At 43.9% G+C, this 20,148-nt stretch overlaps 1 protein-coding gene across 1 annotated transcript in view; it reads right to left on the bottom strand.

Annotated features, from left to right (window-relative positions):
* ARHGEF38 (Rho guanine nucleotide exchange factor 38) overlaps positions 1–20,148 on the bottom strand; it is a 459,846-nt gene that overhangs the window by 137,296 nt on the left and 302,402 nt on the right. Inside the window, exon 5 of the mRNA XM_086962037.1 lies at positions 18,247–18,264. Coding sequence (XP_086818163.1) covers positions 18,247–18,264 — 18 coding nt within the window. The remainder of the gene's footprint in view (positions 1–18,246; positions 18,265–20,148) is intronic.

Consider the following 20,148-nt stretch of genomic DNA (forward strand, 5'->3'; position numbering starts at 1 on the left):
AATATCTAAAGAAAGGCTCGTTAGCACTTTGAGCAGAGCCTGTGTAGGGCACCCATATAACAATGGCATCACAGTTTTGCATTATTCATTCCTACAAGGTATACTCTGCAGTATCAATCAGGTGCAAACGCAGTAATTGGAGTGAAAGTATCAGATGAAAACAGTACATGAGTTACTAAAAGGACTGGAACAGAGAAACAAACAGAACAGAGTACACAAGGGCAAAGATGGAGCCCTTGTGGGGTCTGTACTTTATGAGCTGTTCTGGCAGACTAGTCGACTCTGCTGCTTTTCAAGGGATATTACATTAAGTATTTTTAAGTTAAAAATAATTTTCTGTATTTTGTGACACCATTTTTTTAACAAGTTAGTTTGACAGATGCTCTCATCTAACACCAAGGGCAATGGACAAGCTCCAAACACACAAAGGATTGATGTGTACAGAATACATGCTTGCAATAGGGACAAATATAGATTTTATTATTTGTTTTAGAATGCAGCGTTTTATGATTTTAGCTGGTGATTATAAACTACAATGCTAAAGATGACTTTGTTCTCCTGACCATCTATGAATGCTTCACCACAAAGCCACCAGGATCTTACGTGTGTATCCAGATACAGACATCATGAGGGGGACTGTGGAAGGAGAAGAAAGATTAACTCAGTGGGGCCCCGTCCATTTTTGCAGGGGGCAGTCCTCGTAGCATCATAATGCGAAGAAACATTTTTTTTAATTGGGGGCTTGGCCACGATGGCAGCGAGGTAGGACGCTTCTCGCTGTCCCTCCCACCGGCCGATGTACAAAAGCAATGTTTCTCGGCTCAGTATAGCCCCAGAAACGCTGGAATGCAGAATCTGGCCCGGCACACTTCCAGGAGAGCCCAGTGAGCCCGGAGACGGCGATCGAAGATGCCGTGAGCACCGGTGACAGGCTGAAGGCTCTGAAGCCGCGACGCAGATTCCTTGGAGGCTGCCCTACCTCCGGAGATAGTGGCGGATGCAGAGCTGACTCCCAGCATATTTCAAAATGTATCCGCCTTAACACTGCAAAAAAGCAGAGACTTTAGCCAAGTAACCTCTCATTTACGGAAACAGAACATAGCCTACTCATGGGGGTCACCCTTTTAGAATTATCTTCCATTGGGAGGGGAGGCTTCGACAGTTGAGGTCATTGCAAGAAGCATGCCGACTGCTGGGGCTAGAGATACACGGAGACCATGTGAATGAGAATCAAGGACCCCCTCCCAGTGAGTAGCAGCGGCCTCGTTGGCGATGACAGGGACGATGCCGCAGCGTGAACAAGCCTAACTCAGCCAAAATTGCAAGATGACCACAAGAAGCACTGGAGACTCTTCCATCTACACTGGCGAAAGCAGAGGGCACTTGAGCACACTTGGGGGTCTCCCCGGGGTGTTTTCTGTGGTGGGCGGTGGGAGGTGGGGTGGGGGGGTGTAGCGGCGAGAACTTGTCCACAATATGGACTCCATTTCCTTTCCCGAATGGCCAGAGGGCTCATTGGACTATTTCCAGACTTCAAGTTGGGTAAATTTGTTACTGTCCATTTGGGGTATTTGTTTATAAGATTAGTTTCCTTGTATGTTTTTGGGATAATGTTGAGGTCCTCCATTCACCCGGCAACTTTATCACCCACCACACTGTATGTATATTCAAGGGCACTGGGACCAGGGGCGTAGAGCAATGGACGCTGGAGTGGGGGAGTTTGTCTGCAGGGAGGCTACACGTTAACATTGTGAATGCACTCTTCTAACCATAAAATTCTCTCACCTAACGCGATAGGTCTCAATAACCTGATTAAACGTCAGGCTGTGTTATCGTACTTGGAACAGACACCAGCAAATATAGGTCTGCTGCAAGAAACCCATCTCCTAGCCAGGGACTGTTGCAGACTCAAGACCAAGGCCTTCACCATCCAGATGTTCTCCTGTAACGCAACCAAAGCAGTAGCCATTTTAGTATTATAGGCTTTCAGAGGTAGAGTGGTTCAGAAAGAAGCTGAGATCAGGGGCAGACTGCTTACCTATTGCTTTGTCATCGGAGGCCAGGGACTAGTGGTAGTCACAATTTACGCTCCTAATGAAGGGCAGGAAGGTTTCTTGCATACCGCACTAAAGTAGGTCTTGTCTACAGACTAATGGCGTCTGCTCCTGGGGGACAACCTTAATTTAGTATTTGACAGTATGGCGGACAGGTCAGCATAACGTCATGGGCAATTAGGCGCTTTGTTTAAAGACGGGCTTTCCTGATTACGGAAATTAGGTCTAGTGGACTTCTGGAGGGCTTCCCACCCACAAGCTAGGGAATATTTCTACTATTCTAACTCCCATAAAACTTATGCCAGACTGGATTACTTGTTGGGCACTAGGGAACTGTATTCTTTAGCATCCAGTATGGAAATACTAATTTCCGCCCTCTCGGACCACGCAGCCGTGGTGACTGTAGTATCTCTCGCCCCCCCCTTGACGCCACCCAGTAGACAGTGGAGACCAAGGGACACCTTACTTCAGCGTCAAGAGGTCGTAGACCAATTAAAACACACAATAGGGATTGTCCAATTTGTGGGGAGCGTTTAAATCAGTGATCCACGGTGCTTTTATAGCGATCTCGGCGGCGGACAACAGGCTGAGGAGGTAAAAGAGAGATAGCCTATGCTTACAGGTTAGGGAATTGGAAAGCATACACCAGAGGACCAGGGCCCCCAGGGTTTGGTGACAACTGTCAACAGCTCGCGCCCAGCTAGCAGCCCTGGATCGAGCAGAATACGCTGCTCTCCGATTGCGGCAGACCTATGTTGGGGGTATAAATGCAGGTGGTTATTGGTGAACAGACTCGGGGGGGAAAGCTGGCGGCAGCATAGTATTCACATGATTAAGGACTTAGAGGGAGATCTAGTGATGGACGGCGCTTCGATAGCAGAGACTATTATGAGAGGCTCTATGCAAGACAACCATTAGACGGGGAAGACAGCATCAGTTACCTCCAAGGAGTGCAGACACCTAGACAGACACCAGACCAAACTGCAGTCTTGGAGGAGGAGATTCGCATTGAGGAGGTGATTCAGCCTTTTCCCGGTTAAAATTTGCCACATCCCTGGGCCTGGATGGCTTGTCAGTCACCTTTTACAAAGCCTTCTGCCCAGAAATTGCTCCCTTACTGACTAGGTTTTTTAACTCCTTAGCTACTACGGGCGCCATCCCGGCCTCCATACTAGAGGCAGTTATAATAGTCATTCCCAAACCAGGGAAAGATGAAACGCAATGTAATACATATAGGCCCATTTCGTTGCTTAATATTGATCTAAAACTATACACAGGTACTTTGGCGCAGAGATTGGGTCCATACATGCCAGCCGTGATAGATCTCGACCAGGCGGGTTTCATCCCCCAGACCAGTGACAACACCAGAAGGGTACGACACATAATAGATAAAGCCTCCAGATTCTCAGGTTACTACATGCTGATGACAATAAACACTGAGAAAGCGTTTGATAGGGTGCACTGGCCTCTCTGGAGCAAGTTTTGTTCCATTTTGGCTTTGGGGAACGCTTCTGCACACAGTTCTTAAATTGTTATCGCTCTCCCTCAGCCATGGTGAAGGTCAATGGGCATAGGTCGGCCCCAATCCAAATAGCTCAAGGCACACAGCAGAGGTCTCTCTTGTCGCCCCTGCTATTTGCACTATACGTGGAGCCCCTGCTCATAGAGTGTGGACAAACCCACAGATATTGGGAGTCGCTTTCGCGGAGGACAACCACACTATAAGTCTCTATGCTGATGATGTTTTAGTGACCCATAAGGACACGGAAATCTCATTAGGGACGTTCCTCCAGGAACTGGAAGACTTTGGTAGAGTCTTGGGGTTTATAGTCAATGTGGAGAAGTGGGTAGCCCTCAACCTCTCACTTTCCCCTCAGACGGTGGAACGACTCTAGGGAGAACCCCCATTTCAATGGTCTAATGACACAATTTCTTACCTGGGAGTCCAAACAGCTGCCTCAACACACGCTACTGCAGTCACCAACTATACTACCTTATTTAGGCAAGTGCATTCCGACATACTCAGATGGAAACACCATCCGATCTCCTGGTTGGGCAGGATTGCAGCCATTAAGATGACGGTCCTCCTTACAATTCTGTATCTGTTCCAGACTCTTCCTTTGCACCCACCCTCGGGTATGATCCCCAAACTGCAAGCGGAAATCATGAACTTCATATGGCAGGGCCGTGAACCTAGGATGAAAAAGAGTCTCAGCTTCTTACTGCCTTGTGAAGGCGGGCTGGGCATACCTAACCTCCAGTTGCACTTCCAAGCGGCACAGTTAAGGCACTTAGTAGAATAGAATCGAACGGAATCGGGGAAACATTGGCTATTTCAGGACTGGGCGGTGGAGGGTACATCGTTGTTGAAGATTCCACTTTTAAAGAAAGCCCATGAACCCCTGAGCCTTTGTATATCTGACATCACACGGTCAACATGGGATCAGACTAACCTTAAGCACCAGCTCACAACATTTCTGCCCCCCCTGACCCCACTGTTAGATAACCCGGTGTTTGAGCCAGGACTAGAGGAAACAAAAATTCTAGCATGGCGTCCGTCCCAGTGCCACTCCATGGGTCACTTTTTGATGTCCAGGGGGGTACTTTTGTTCCCACAAATCAAAGCAGACTATGGAATTCCCGAGATGGAGCGCATACGATACCTACAGCTTAGACATTGGGTCCTGCAGCCACATAATAGAGCTGCTGCTAGTCAAAATCTCACCTCTTAACCCCTTCGATGCTAGTGACAAAGCCAGCTCGTCATGGGGAGGTGCTTTTGTCAAAATCCTCCAACAAAGGGAATAATCTCCAACCTATATAAGTTGCTGAATGCATGAAATACACATTCATACCATGCTGGACGGGGTAGATGAGAAAGGGATATAGGGAGACCCCTCAGCAACAAGGAGTGGGAGGGCATATGATAGATGGCACGCCACACTGCCAGCAACATGGCATTGACAGACACACTCACGAAAGTGATCACTTATTGGTATTATACACTGGAGAGGGTGCGTAGGATTAGCTCAATATCTAGCGCACATTGCTGGAGAAATTGTGGGGAGACAGGTAAATTGGTTCGCCTATTAAGGTACTGCCCCTCATTCAAAATTATTGGACACAAATATTAGAGGACATTTACAAACATCTCGAGACTCAGTTGTTCCGATTTCCGGCACACATTCTGTTGGACAAGCCAGACTCATCGGCATACTCACTGAAGTTCAGGAGGGGCCGCCTGATTGTAATGGCATTGGGTGTGGCCATGATGAACATCCTTGCACACTGGGGGACCCTGCAGTTCCCCACACACACAGATTGGTTAACCCGCCCGTGGCACATTCTGGGCATGGAAAAAATAACACTCCCACTTGGCGGTAGGGGCGCAGATTTTCGAGACGTATGGCTTCCCTTCTTAGCTTTATTGACGCAGAAATTCCGCGAGCTCAAATACCCTAAATATCTACGCTTGCTGCGGCTGCCAGATGACGGGGCACCACCCGAGCTGGTTAAACCCTGGGGTATATAGTTTGAATTTGTGCTTAGCTCTATGCAGGGCTATTTGGAGGAGGTGTAGGGGTGGGGTGGGGTGGGTTGGGGTTTTGTTCTCTTATTTTGTATACGTTGTACACTTGATTTTGAGCAGTGTCTCTGCGTAGCCCATGTTACAATCTTACTGTCGGTCAGCAGTGTTCATGGTCTCTACTGTTTCCTCTTTATTTTTTTGTTTTGAAAACAGCAATAAAACAGATTTAAACCATAAAAAATTGATGAATATATGCCCAAATTAACCTCAGCCACTGGTCACATTGGGCCACATCCCATTCAATCGTTCTTCTCATCATGCCCCATTAGTTTGGACTCAGCCATAGGTAAATCAGTCTTGACCTTGCTCCAATGGGAAAAGTCTAGCCTGAACTTCAAGACCAGGCCCTCTCTGAGCCAAACACGAGTAGACTAAGGCCGATTTCACCCTTATGGGGCTCATCAGTGGGGTGTAGCTTGGTCCCAGTGGCACAGAGTGCCCACTTCTGGGAATACTCGGCCCACTCAGGGCAGCAGGAAAAGCCTCATTGAAGAGGCTTGTTTTCTCATTCTCATTGCAGTACAATCCAGAACTGTTCTCCTAGCACCAATGACCTGGATCACTGCAACTTATGACTGAATAGGTCCTGGGTGACCAGGCTTGGGTTTTGGGTCCTTGTGTTGGACCATTGCATAGCTCTGGAAAAGTTTCTGGAAGCACAGAGAAGTTGGAACGTTAATCTTTGACCATCAGAAGCTGGTGTGGGGTTTTGAGAGCCGATGTGCTCCAATTTCCTAAGGTTTAAACAGAAATTAGATGCCATGTTTTGTAGCCTCTGTGCCCCCTTTCATTCCTCCACAAGAGGAATTCCTGAAGTCATTGTGGTTGGGACCTAGTGCTAATCACTAATTGCCTAACGTCTAGATTCACTTTGTTGCATCAAATTCACAATTCATCTGTCACGTATTGATTGTGATCAGAGATTCTCAATCTATCAACCTTATTGGGGAGTGGAGTTTCTGAACCCTCTCCAATAATTAATAAACTCGATTTATTTGAGAAACTCTTCTGTGCATCAACATTCTTTTTCGGTGTGCAGTGATGTAAAAATGCCCTTCGTGCCATGCTGTAATGGTGATTTCCTGCCTTGCCCATGTAACAAGAGATTTTCTTTGCATGTTCATGGTCTGGCAGTGCTTAATTTGTACATAACTAAGTGCTAGGGCCTTTCTTGGGTAGTCACTGCAGATTGCACCACCCATTGCTTCTGCCAACACTGCCAACATCAGTACCCACACAACTACTAACCATCACACTCCTGCAAGTGTGACAGTTAAGACTATTTCAGGCCCCCAAAGCTATAAGAATGGCTTGGGAGGCAGCTATTAAGTCATTGTAATGTATATTGAATTAAGAAACAACTTACACAAACAATGCCACCATGTGGCAGATTGACACAAGTGCTGGTATTGACAATCAAGTACCAGTGCAGAACACCGGAAACTACTGGCTCAAATTAAGCACTGGGCACTGGTTCAATAAATGTGACTGTAAGAAAGTTAACACTTGACAGATGGTTCAACTCTGGATTGAATCTAAATAATCACAATATGTTGTCCCTTTTTATTATATCATGAGGGGCCTCATACATATAGCGTGGTGTCAATGTAATTTTCGAATGCTCATATGCGTTTCCAATTATTGAGAGTATGTACAGACTAATTAACATATGTGGCTACTATAAATATAGCCAGAATCGAACTATGGTACTTTTGGCTGTAAATTATATAACTGGATTAGATCAACATCCAGACCTGAAGAAATAAACTTTAGACATAGTAACAAATAGATCGGTTAGCCTCTTTGGAGCGGAGAATGTGACGTCTATGTCCTCAGCACTAACTTTACAGTGCAGAGGATTTAGAGGACACCTCCTCACAACCATGATATGAGTTTACCCCAGCCTACCCACCCCAATGGGCCAGAAAGTCCGCTAGACAACTGGGAGTAGGTAAATAAAATCACGGGGATGGGTTGTTCAGTCATTGGGCTGCACCCACCAGCCCTGGGGCCAGCAGGGTTTTATGCCCCTGGCCGGGGTGGGGGGTTCAGATTGGGATTACTACTAATTTGCCCACCTGGGGGTGACTGGATGTAGAGAGAGCCCTCTAGACACCAGAGATTATATATGCAAAACTAAATGTATAAGTAAATGGGAGGGTGGCCACCCATCCGGTCATGTTGTTACTCACCCAACCACCAGGGACCAGCAGAGAATTGGGATGGTTTTTACCCATTGTGCACATCCCAAGGAGATGGAAAGTCACCAGGCACATTTTTAAGGAATGGGGGGGATGGGGGGGGGGGGGGGGCAGGCACCTCCTCCAACCCTGGGCCCATGACTACCGTTCTGCTTTCCTGAGTGGACAGAACCCCCACCCAGGGTTCACCAAGGGAAAAAAAAGATTCAAAAAAAGGTATGGGTTCGGGTCCGGCCCATCCTGGCATCCCTTTTAATTCCCCGGTCCAATACAGTTTTTCTGCCCCCATTAAAGATTTCACCTTTATCTGCCTGTCATGGAGGAAAGGGCAGAAAGCCTATAAAACACCCTGGACTTTAAATAAAAAATAGAAAGAGATAAATGAGGTCAATGGCCAGCCCAACAGGCATTTGGCAGGCCCGCAACCTTGGACCCTTGACAGGCTTTCTGCAACCCTGGTGGGTCATACTGTGTGTGTGTGTGGGGGGGGGGGGGATATCTTCCCCACCAAAACCCACTCTTGACCACCAAGGAAACAAATGTCAATAAAGAATTTGGTCGAGGTGGGCCTGTACTAGAATTGCCCCCCAAACCTCCCAGGCCTCAGATAGGCTTCATGGACAATATGAGGGTTAGCCCCTATCTACCCACCCTAGAAGGCAAAAAGTTCACCAGACCACCAGGTAAACAAATGGAAAGGAATGTTAGGGTGTTAGCCAGTCCTGGGTGCATCTCTCAACTCAAGTGCCCCAGCCCATCTTTCTGCATCTGTGGGGCCAGATTTGTGGATTTTCTCCAGTCTGAATGGGGGGATGGGGGCTAAAGGAAGTATATCAGACACCAAGGATTTCTTTACTTTGCTGACTGTGAGTCTGGACCCTCTTAGCATCTGGCTGAATCCGGTACCCTCAGACACTAGTCATTCTGACCCTCTGGGGTGGCCGAATGTGTGGTTATCCACTCTGTGCTATCCTATATGTCAAAAATACAATAACAAAAATTCAAATTTCAATTTCCTTTTATTTGCTCTTACAACTTCTCTTATTCTACAATTAATAATTTCCCCATCTCTTTTGCATTCCTCCTTCAATCACCAATAAATTAACCCATGAAGCTGGCTTCCTACCGCTTAACTCAAATGGAGACACTTTAGTCACCACTTTGGGAGCTGTCCTGTAAGAGTATTTTTTTTTTCGAAAACAAGGGGGACCCTATAATTGGCTGTGGACCAAGGGTTTTAGACAATTTGCAAAGGGACAGTGGTCACCACTTTGGGAGCTGTCCTGTAAGAGTAGCCTGTACAGTTTTCTACTATTAAATTCCTCCTCTAAATAATAACTGCAGGACTCCTTAACTTTGTTTACTCTTGCCATCTGTGCATTGGATTAAGGATGGAAGGCAGAAATTATCCTGTGTATGATCCCAACCCGGTGAAAACACTACAAATCTTCGCACTTATAAATTTAGGACAGTTGTCAAAAACTATTACATCTTGGAAACCTTCCCACCAGAATATTTCATCCACAAATTCAACAATGGTGTGACCAGTAACGTTTCCAACCATGTTGATCTTAAAAAGTAATCAATATGTAACATATTAGATACTTTCTGTTTGGTAACTACAGAAAAATGTTCAATATTGTCACTTTCCAATGTTCTCAATGGACTTTATGGAAGTTCCACCGGCTGCGCTTTCACAGCACATGCTTTTGAAAATTCTTCACTCATGCTCAACTCACACTCCAACCAATCTATCTGTCATGGTGTCTACCATTGGGCACCAAAAATATCCACGTGGCCTTCTTCTAGTGCTAGACATTCCTGCATGTCCTTCATGACACAGATTAAAAAAATCTTACTCAATCCAATTGGCTGGACACTTGTCACCACACACTGTAAAAAAAATCATCTTGATATGCCTAAAGATCCTCTAACACGTTACATTCCTCTGTCATCCTAAACGGACATATTATACTACAGAGCTGAACACAGCGTCCATTTCCATCAGCTTCCTCCACATCCACTAAGGGGTTAATCCCACCCCTCAGGGATTCATCCCACAGCATAGCACAAACATCAGCTAATGTGAAGACAGCATCACACTCCTTTTCTTCCTCATCTATTTGGTCAGTTTTCCTTAATGGCAGTCCAGCTATACAGTCGGCACAAACTTTCCTTTCCTAGAACATGTTCCATTTTGTATTGGAATGCCTGTAACTTGGCTCCAATTATGCCCACCTTTGCAGTCGTAGATCTAGCTCCTCCTGGCAAAAACCTATTCACCAAAAGTTTAGTCTGTCCATAAAAGGAATTCCCCCCCCCCCCAACAAAAACGTTGTGTAATGTTCTGCTGCCCTCACATCTGCCAGCAAATCCCTTTCTATATGGAGTACTTCCTCTCAGTTGACCGCAATGTTCTTCGTCAATAAGATACCAATCAATCTTTCTCACCTTTATGTTGCAGTAAACCATAAAATATTTCAAACATGGTGACCCCACAATCTCATTCTTAAGCTTGCTAAATGCTTCTTTCTGTGACATCTCTCAGCTAAATTTTCCACACATCTTGAGTAATACTCTCAAAGGTTCAACTTTAGATGCATACCTTAGAGCAAACTTCAACAAAGCATAAAAAAGTGATTGGTTGTTGCTTTGTTTCTGGCAAGGCAGCTTCCACTAAAGACTTCAATAGACTGATTGGTCTCATTCCAATGCTTCTTATAGAATGACTCAAGTATTTAACTTCTTGTTGATATAATTTCCACTTGTCCAACTTCAAAGTTCGTCCTTTTTCAGAAAGTATGTCCTATACTGGACCATATTCTTCTATGTGCTTCTCATGAACTAAGATATCCTGGAAAGCCTTTCAGCGTTTCCTTCACAGGACATTAAAAACCTGGGGTTGCACCGGTGACTCCAAAAGGCATTTTCAGGACTAAAACATGCTGCTAAGTGCTTGGAGTTGTCTTCTAGCAACACCTGATGATAGTCATTAGCCAAGTCCAATGCTCACCTGGACACCATCTTTTGCAGATTTAGTAGCTGAAGACAGACTACCTATATCTATTAATTTAAACTGTGTAGGTCAATATATAAACCCAAGTGCCTAACCTCCTATGGGAAATTACCACTATTGACATCCAAATAGTAAATTATATTGGTTCAATTATTTTCTTTTTGACCAACTCATCTAATTATGCTTTCAAATTTTAGCAATATGCAAGAGAAATATTTCTCGCAGAATGTTGCACAGGTATGGCAATGTACTTGAGAAAAATGTGATGCTTGGACATTTTCTGTTGTACTAAGTCCTCACTTAATACCACTTTAAACTTGTCCTTTAGGCTCATCACAAACTCATCCCCTCCATTTACCCCATGTTCCATTGTTTCAGAGAAACAAACATCTTTATTCACCATAGATTCAAGTGGATTCGCCCTTGGATGTAGTTTGATTCCTACCGCTTCTTGATGTGGCCGCCTTAGAATAGATGGATCATTCACTTGTCACTTACAGCCTGATTCATCAACGACCCGTTTTGCGAGTCTATAATAGCGATTCATAAGGAATCGCTATTACAGGCTCGCAAAACGGGATTCATGTAGGAATCGCAAAAAAAATGCGATTCCTACATATTCCTTATTTGCGATTAGCAAATTGCTAATCGCAAATAAGGAATAACTCCCCATTCATTCTTATGGGCCAAAAGGCCCATGGGAACGAATGGGGAGTATTCCTTATTTGCGATTAGCAATTTGCTAATCGCATATAAGATAGCGATTTAAAGGGTGCCAGGGGTGTCCAAAGGACACCCTGTAGCACCCCTTAAATGCAAATTTAAACAGGTGTTGCGCACACACATGTCCAAAGGACATGCGTGTGTGCAACATGCAACTTAGAAAAATGCTTTTAAAAGCATTTTTCTAAGTTTTCGCTATTTACCACGAGGTTTGACCTCGCGGTAAATAGCGGGCCGAAATTGCAAATTCGCTATTTAAAAATGGATGATGAATTGCATTTAAGGAATCTCAAATAGAGATTCCTCAAATGTAATTCCTCGCAAAATAGCGAATTCGCTATTACCGATTTTTGCATTTGGGATGATGAAACCCAAATGCAAAAATCGCACTCGCAAAGGGCCAGATTCTCAGAATCTGGCCCTTTGCGAGCGCAATTCTGCATGATGAATCAGGCTGTTAGTGTATCTATCCCAAAAGTTCTGATTTGTCCAGAAGTAACCTGCAAGATCTATCTTGTGCCTGATAAACCATCCTGGACGTATTTCCAGATGGCCATGTTTTCAGTCTCCACCCATTTTAATAACCCTCTCCTCTATGGGAGACGTATGTAGGGAATGTGGGTACTTCCAACTAATCGGGACATGACATTTGAATCCCATGAGCACCAGATCTATAACTTTTCACTCTAGCTTCCTTCTCGAATGAATACCTGGGCATCAGGCTGAGCATACAGGTTTGAGGTCTGTGAATGTTGGCTTTGCCAGTGAGCTCTGTGACCAGGTCTGTGGTTATTACCGATAGTGGAGCTTGTCCAAAACATGCTAAAAACAATAAGAAAAATAAATTTGAATTAGAAAAAAGGAAATCACTGCCTGAACTGCTGCACCGAGGGCAGGTATCAGGCACTGATGAGAACATGTGATGTGGGTAATTGCAGTGTTGAGTGAGTTTGGTGCAGTATGCTTTCTCCTGGAAAAATCTGGTGTGGAACTCAATTGCTAATAGCCATTCTACATTGGTCAGTTCTCCACTAGAGTCTTCTATTCATTTTCCTTGCTGCTTTTTTTCATTAATTCATTCATTTCCCATGGCCCACACCAATTGAGTAATTGCTGTTCTATGCCCTCCCATTAAAAAAACAGTTTAAAAACTTCATGCACTGTTCATTTATAACTCCAGGTGAGATGCATTGCTCTAATTAGAGAGCTGCATGTTAAGAACAGGCTAGTGATGGTTGAGTGTTATTGCCTAAAAGGGTTGAATGTATGACCTGTACAGCTTCGCACAGGTCACCAAGGCTATAGACACCTACCTTGTCCATAGCTTTATATTTGTGGTTAGTGCTGCTTCTCTAAATGTGGGTAGCACCACAGTCCATATGTAGTGTTAGAATCTTTACATATAAATGTCTAAAACACAGTTTCTGGAATTTTTTTATGTTTAGAAGTAATATTTGTTGTCATTTTAGCAAACAGGGCCCCGTGGAGTGATACATCACCTGCAAGCCTCACATAACCAGATTTGTCTGCCTTTTTGGTTAGGCATTGCAGTTCTGGGGATAAAGAAGATCCAAAATGATGGGCTCCAAGGCCACCTTTCGTTACTTGCGGGTCAATCTTCTGTAGCACCTTCCTACGTCCACTCCCAGCCGATACCAGTTCCACCAATGCAGAGTTGAAGGTGTTAAAGAAATACTGGAGAAGCACAATGGGTAACTTTCTTCCAGAATGTGATTGATTTCCAGTTGCAGTTAACTTCTGGGTGAAATTTCCATCTATGACCTTAGAGTAAGTATGCTAGACCTGGATCCCCGGCTTCTTAAAGGTTGCCCTTTCCTATCTGATGGATGTAACAACAGGTTCTCGGATACTCAAGTCCTCCATTGGTACACATAATTACCTTAATGTAGTGAGAGAGCATCGCTAGACCAAATCATCTGCTGATGTCCAACTTCTTTTCTGAGTTTTATAGGTGTAAAAAAACAAGCTATTAGAATTGTGTAGTTCTTGCTGTGCATTGCAGGCTTGATTAATTATGCCCCTTATGCCGATAAACTGTGCTGGGCCGCTGCTGAATCAAGATCCTTCTGGTTTTTGTGGCACATTGCTTTGGGGTCATCTTTACTAATTTACTGTATATAAAAGGTCATGGTCCTACAGAACAATGTGGAGAAACTTGGTATATGGAACCATAAGATTTGGTACAACTCCATTGAGCCTCACAGGGACACGAGGATGATAGCCCACTCCTGTTATTAAAAACATTGTTCATCACCACCATATATTTACGAGATATGTAGAATGAAAGCTTGGGTGCCAGGTGTAAGGGAAAAGGAGGTACAAGCATGAAGAAGGCAACCTAAATGAAGCAAGGTGTGGAAGGGGCTTCAAGTGATACTAGTGTAAATCATCTCTGTCAGACTTTCTGCTTGTCAGGAGTTGGTATGTAGAGTATTGCAAGTTCAAACATTAACCAGCATTTGCAAAGCCAACGTTGATGCACCTCGAGTTAGACAGCAGTAACTTAAGCTTTAGTATGGAGCCAAAAACCACCATCTCAGGGGAAGGCGTATGGTATATACATTGCAGAGCTAGGTTAGGTATAGGAGGTTGATAGAAACAAATTACAATAGGTCAAGTATTGTAGTCAAAGTACATACGTATCTATGGCAGTTAGGTAAGTAGGTATGGTAGGTCATTTTGAGATGTATGTCATGTATATATGATAGATCAGATATGTTTAGTAATATTAGGTAAGGAGGGTATGCGGAGGATGGAAAGTATACTAGGTATATTAGGTTAGATAGGGATGTAGTTTAAGTATGGTACTTAGGTCTATATGTGTGGTAGGCAGGTATGATAGGTTAAGTTATGTAGATGGTATGGTGAGTTAGCTAAAGTAGGGCAAGTCTGTTAGGTATGGTAGGAAGGTATGATTGGGTACTTTGTGTGCAAAAGAGGTGTAAATCCAACATTATTATGGTAGCAAAATGAGAGGCGTAACATCCAAAGAGCAAGCAGGAAAACCCATAAATCAGTAAAGTAATAACATCAACCCCAGCCCTGCTCCAATTAAGGAAAAAGCTGAAGATACACCTCTTTAAAGAACACTACATAAGAAGGCAGTTAGCAGTACACCTCTGCTCCCGGAAGCCAGCTACCTCTCCGCTGCCTTTCAGACCAAATTCCCCCTATACAAACAACATACATGGTGGAGAAGTGTGGCTCAAGTGGTTGGAGCGGCAGACCCTGATGCGGAGGTCTGGCCCGGACCAGGGTTCAATTCCCCGCCTCGGCGGGTCTTGAGCTCAAATTTCCCCCGGACCTGACAATTCTCGCCTCGGTGCCTATTCCAATCATGGAGTCCCACTCTGTAACTCTGGGCAATAGCTTGCTTAATCTCCACGACGGCCCCTAGCAGCGGGATGCCTGGCTTTCACCTTGTGGATGCCCAGTAATGTGTTATCTCACAGGGGAATACCAGGACGGGTTCCCTAAGCAAGCGCTTAGAAACCGGTCGGTGATACAGTGCTATATAAATCAACTACATTTACATACATACCTAAAAGAACACAAACTGAGTCAATTCAAGGTATATGTCAAGTTGCATCACAAGTTTCACAAATGGACTTCTTGATCCAAACTCTAAACTCTACACACAAAGGGACAATGTAAGCCCCCTCAAAATGCCCCGGCTTTGATTGTCTATCCAAGCAAGGGCAAAGCGTGAAAACCCACTAAAGGTAGCGCCTCATGAGGCTGCTCAAAGCCTACTCTCTACATGCTACTTTGTGCTTCTTTTTAATGTACCGATGACAAAAGGTCTGGCAAAACACTGCCAAAGCTATCAGCAGCAAGCCCTCAATAATATGTACTCATTCTGAAACCTCCTCCTACACTCACTACGCACCCTTACAAAGCTGATCCTTCAGCTAGGAGGGGTTAGTCGCTTCATTAATGATGTGTATGCCAGCAGAGCACTTGTTTTCATGCTCCACTGACATGCAAAGTATCCCAGCGCATCCAACCTGATTTGAATGTGACAGGGGAGCGAAGATGAGCTTAGAAAGATGTCTGCGAGTTCAAACAAAAGGAGTGATAAAACCCCGCTACTATCACCAAAAAAGTGTGCTCGCGTTTTAAACAGAGAATTCAATATTACAGAATATACCCATAGCTTTAAAAACTGACAACCCAAAATGTGCTGGCAGTTTTGTAGTAAAAGGGCCGCTGGCTGGGCTCCTTCACTTGTAGGAAAAGTAGGATTATTTCAGAGCTTGGCTAGAACTAAATGAAGCACTGGGTGACTCAGTGGAGAATCTGTTAGCGAAGTGTTACTTTTATTTCAATCTTGTTTTAAGTGTAAAACCGTAGACAGCAACGACCCAGGGCTAAAGACTATTAGCTGCTGTCCCCGAGGAGATGTGAACCCTGGACACTACTAATACATGATGTAATATACATTTCTTACTGTGCCTTTCAAAGCTTTGTACCTCAATCATTTATGTATATAAAATCATGCTTTTAGGAAAAAAATACTCCTCTTAGGAATTAGTTTCAAACGTTTTTCATCTGGAAACGTTTACGAATCGTTTTGCATTAGGTACCGGTATTTCAAATTTGGGAGATCAGACTATCAGTAAGGTGTGGTGTGGACAAGCGTGAAAATGAGCAGAGAAAAAGAAAGAGAAAGGGTATATATTGAGGCCGTATGGTATTGAGAGAAGAGTTGAGACGGAGAAATAAAGAAAAGGTGAGAAGCTCAAATAGAAAGATGGTACAAGAAAGAAAAGTACTAAATCCTTATGCAGGCTGGAACAGGTTATCTTTCTGCTCCTTTTGGCGCTGAAAACATTCCGCACAGGTCCCAAAGAAAATCCTTGAGGTGTGTTTTGGTGAGTACCACAAGTGACCGAATACTTGCATGTTCCCTCATGTATGATGAACCAGTCATTAAATAAAGTTTTTAATCTCCCTACTTGTTGGACACTCCCCCTCCGCATGGTGTTATCCAAAGGGCGCAGCCGCCATCCGGGCAAGTACCGGTGGTGGGGCCGGGTTGGGGTGGGGGGGGGACGGGGGGGGGGGGAGGAGAGGTCGAGGGACGATGTCGAAGGAAAATTAATTATTAATTTAATTTTCCCTGGCCATCGTCCCTTGAAATCCCTTTCACACGGCCCGCCGCTGTTACCTGCCCAGACCGCTGCTGAAAGGGTTACCAGTTTTTTAAACAAAAAAAGGGTCATTTCCCAAAAATAGAAGGACAACTACAATTTTACTTCAACCCAGCGCACAGAATGACAGTGCTCCTTAGCAGGAAAATTACAGAAGAGGCAGTAAGAACATAAATAAAATGCCATTTTAAAGCCAGTAGCATGCCTGTTAATTAAAATGCTTTCTTATAACAGCTGCTAACTATCCCTACTTTGAAAAAACATAAAAAGATACCTCCTGCCGTTTTCCGCCGAAGCTCTCTAAAAACTGGAACATAAGCTTAATTTCCTGAAGTTTGCCGGGACAGCTGGTGAAAAAACAGACTGTCGGGGCAAATCCGGGACGCCAGGGCACCCTAGTATCCCATCATTCCCTAGGATAGTGCTCTTAAGCAGGTGAAATGCAAAGTTTGACAAAATACCATAAAACACTGCATTGAAAAAGAATAAAACCAACGAGGCAGTGGTGTAGGGTAAACAATGAAAAGAACAGAAAACAAACCATACCTTTTCTACAACCTGAAGTCCTGCTCCATTTCAACCTCCCTCTCCCAGTCCTTGAAGCACGTGACCACCCTTACCAAGTTTGATATATCCGCTACAAACCATACAAACACCACCTCCGTCATTACCTCCTCAACCACTACCTTGTCATTTAGAATTCTTCTACCTTTACCTCAGCAGTATATAGTTAACATTTAAAACACCATTATCTCAGCATCATCCCCTCATCTTAAAATTGTACCTCAACATTGATCCCTAAACCCTACCCTCACCCTAACCAATGTAACTATTAAATTACATTATTATTAATTGTATTTAATTAAACTGAAAAAAGAAGAAAAACAATACTAGCTGCACCGTGGGAAATGCTTTATATGTTGTTCAATTAATATTCAGTTTAAAAAAGTATCCCATGCCCCATCCGTAACCCAAGTCAAGGTTACTTTATTAAAGTACTTAAATTGAATAAAACAAATAAGGAACACTCACCAACTCCTGAATGTTAATCCTAACCAACTCTAAATATTTAATTACATTAATTACATATTAAATATGTCCATCCACTGTACTTGCACCAATCTCAAGAAAGCACAAAAAATCTAGTGATTGCAATAGGTTCATATCCAATGAAGCCCACAGAAAGTATTCAGATTCCTTCAGTTTGATTGCATTTAGTGGTGATTACTTCAATTTTGAAGCCATGGCATGTGAATTTTGAAGTGACCTAAGATAACGTAAGAAATATACTATATTTCCGCAAATATGCCTATTCATACGGAATATGCCAGCAAGTGTACCTAGTCCTATGGAGATATCACAATCATTATAGATGGAAAGATGGCCGATTTAAAACATGCAACGTAAGAAAACAACAGGATAATAAAGAACAGCGTTTAACAAATTAGTAGAAATGACTCATTTGCTATGAAAAAGAAAAAATACTTACTGCTCGGCATATATGTTCCTGTGGAATTAAAAAGAAAGGAAAGAAAAGTTTTAGTCAATGTTCTAGAAGAATTGAAGTACACTATATTCTCTTACATCTCCATTAAAATGCCAGATGGCCGTTGGCCGACGCCAGCAGCGAAGGGGTTATACCTTTGGTGATTCAACACTAAAATACTTTGATAAGATTGAACTACAGCATCATAAATGCTAAAGCAGGTGACATTCTGGTTTGTATAAGCTTTATTCGAGACAATTCTCATAAAAGCACATAAAATCAAAACAGTTATACAATTATACATTATTACAGAATAAAAAGTCATTAAACATGGAGTACAGCTCATACAGCATTTACATATAAAAACCATTTATGGCAGATAATATTACATTAATCATTGTTGAAAGGAATACCTGGTTGCCTACTCCCTCCCAGGGACCGTCGTCTAATTGCCCATGCCCAACCCAGGTATTTAGCTACCCCTATAACTATCGAATCCTGGGTTGTTGTGCATAGGATTCTTAGAGCCACTGCGCTGTCTGGTGTCCCCAAGTTTTTACATACCGGCGAGAGCCATTTTCTCCTCGGATTTGCGTAAGCATGACATACGAAAAGAAAATGGCCTATGCTCTCCTCGGCATTTTCGCATGCTGGACATAAATTATTGGTGGGTCTATGCCAGCCAGATGTCAGTTTCTTGAGGGGGATAGATCCTGATCTTAACTGAAATACAAGTTTCCTGTCCATTGGTACCGTGATGTTGTCCCAGTAATTTTCCAGGACAGGAAAAATTTTTATCTCCAGGAAACGACCAGACATAGAGTCGGCCTTGGTGTCATTCAGCATCTTACCACCCACCCACTCCCAGTATTTTTCTTTAAGGACTTCTTTGCTGGGGAAGATTTCTCCCTCTGGGTTATTCCAAAGATTTGAAAACCCTAAGTTTACTAACATGGACTTCAGATGTTTTAGCCATTTTATCTTATGGAAGGTATCTTCCTTGATTATCCATAGAAAACCCTCCGCATATTGTCTTATTTCTGGAGTCGTCCAGATGCGTCTCCAGTAAAGAACTGGGCGCAATCGGGCTCTATCTACAATGTTGCGTCTACCTAGCTCCAAAAACAGTGGGGTTAGGGGGGTACTCTGTGGGAGTCCAGTAATCCCTCGCATAAACTTGTTCTCTGAAGTCTGGAGAGCTGCTAAACTATCCCAGGCCCATAGCTCCGCGCCATATAATGTGGCACCCAAAACCTTCGCATCATACACTATTAATGCGGGTTTTATAGGTTTTGTTTTGGATTTGCGGTGTTCCCCCCTTAAAGCACCAGAGAGCTGCTGGTGCTTTAAGACCACTTAATCCACATGATGCGTCCAGCCAATGCCTTCTGCAATCTGTACACCCAGGTACGTAAATTCCGTGACAATGTCTAACCTACTGCTGTTTAAGGTTACCTTGGGGTAATTCCTACGTCCGGGGGAAAAAGCCATTAGTTTTGTTTTTCCCACATTTACCTCTAGCCCATGCTCTGTGCAAAAAGCATCAAAAATGTTTAATGCACGTTGCAGCCCCATGGGGGTCTTAGACAAGATAAGAGTGTCATCAGCGAACATCAGGATCGGAACCCTGATGTCCGCTAACGATGGGGCGTCAACACTGGCCCTCAACATCCTCTCGACGATTCTGTTAATAAATAACAAGAAAAGTAAAGGGGCCATGGAGCAGCCTTGTCGAACACCCCTTTCCACTGGGAAGTCCGCTGTTGTCTCCCCACTTCCACCCCACTGGACTCTAGCGAAGTTGGATTCATGCAATCTCATGATTAATGTTAGCAGATCAGCAGGAATCCCCAACTTTTGCAAAACCAACCATAACTTAGACCGGGGGACTAGGTCGAACGCCGC

The sequence above is a fragment of the Lissotriton vulgaris genome, chromosome 3_1 (genome assembly GCF_964263255.1).
Source record: "Lissotriton vulgaris chromosome 3_1, aLisVul1.2, whole genome shotgun sequence".
Classification (NCBI taxonomy): domain Eukaryota; kingdom Metazoa; phylum Chordata; class Amphibia; order Caudata; family Salamandridae; genus Lissotriton; species Lissotriton vulgaris.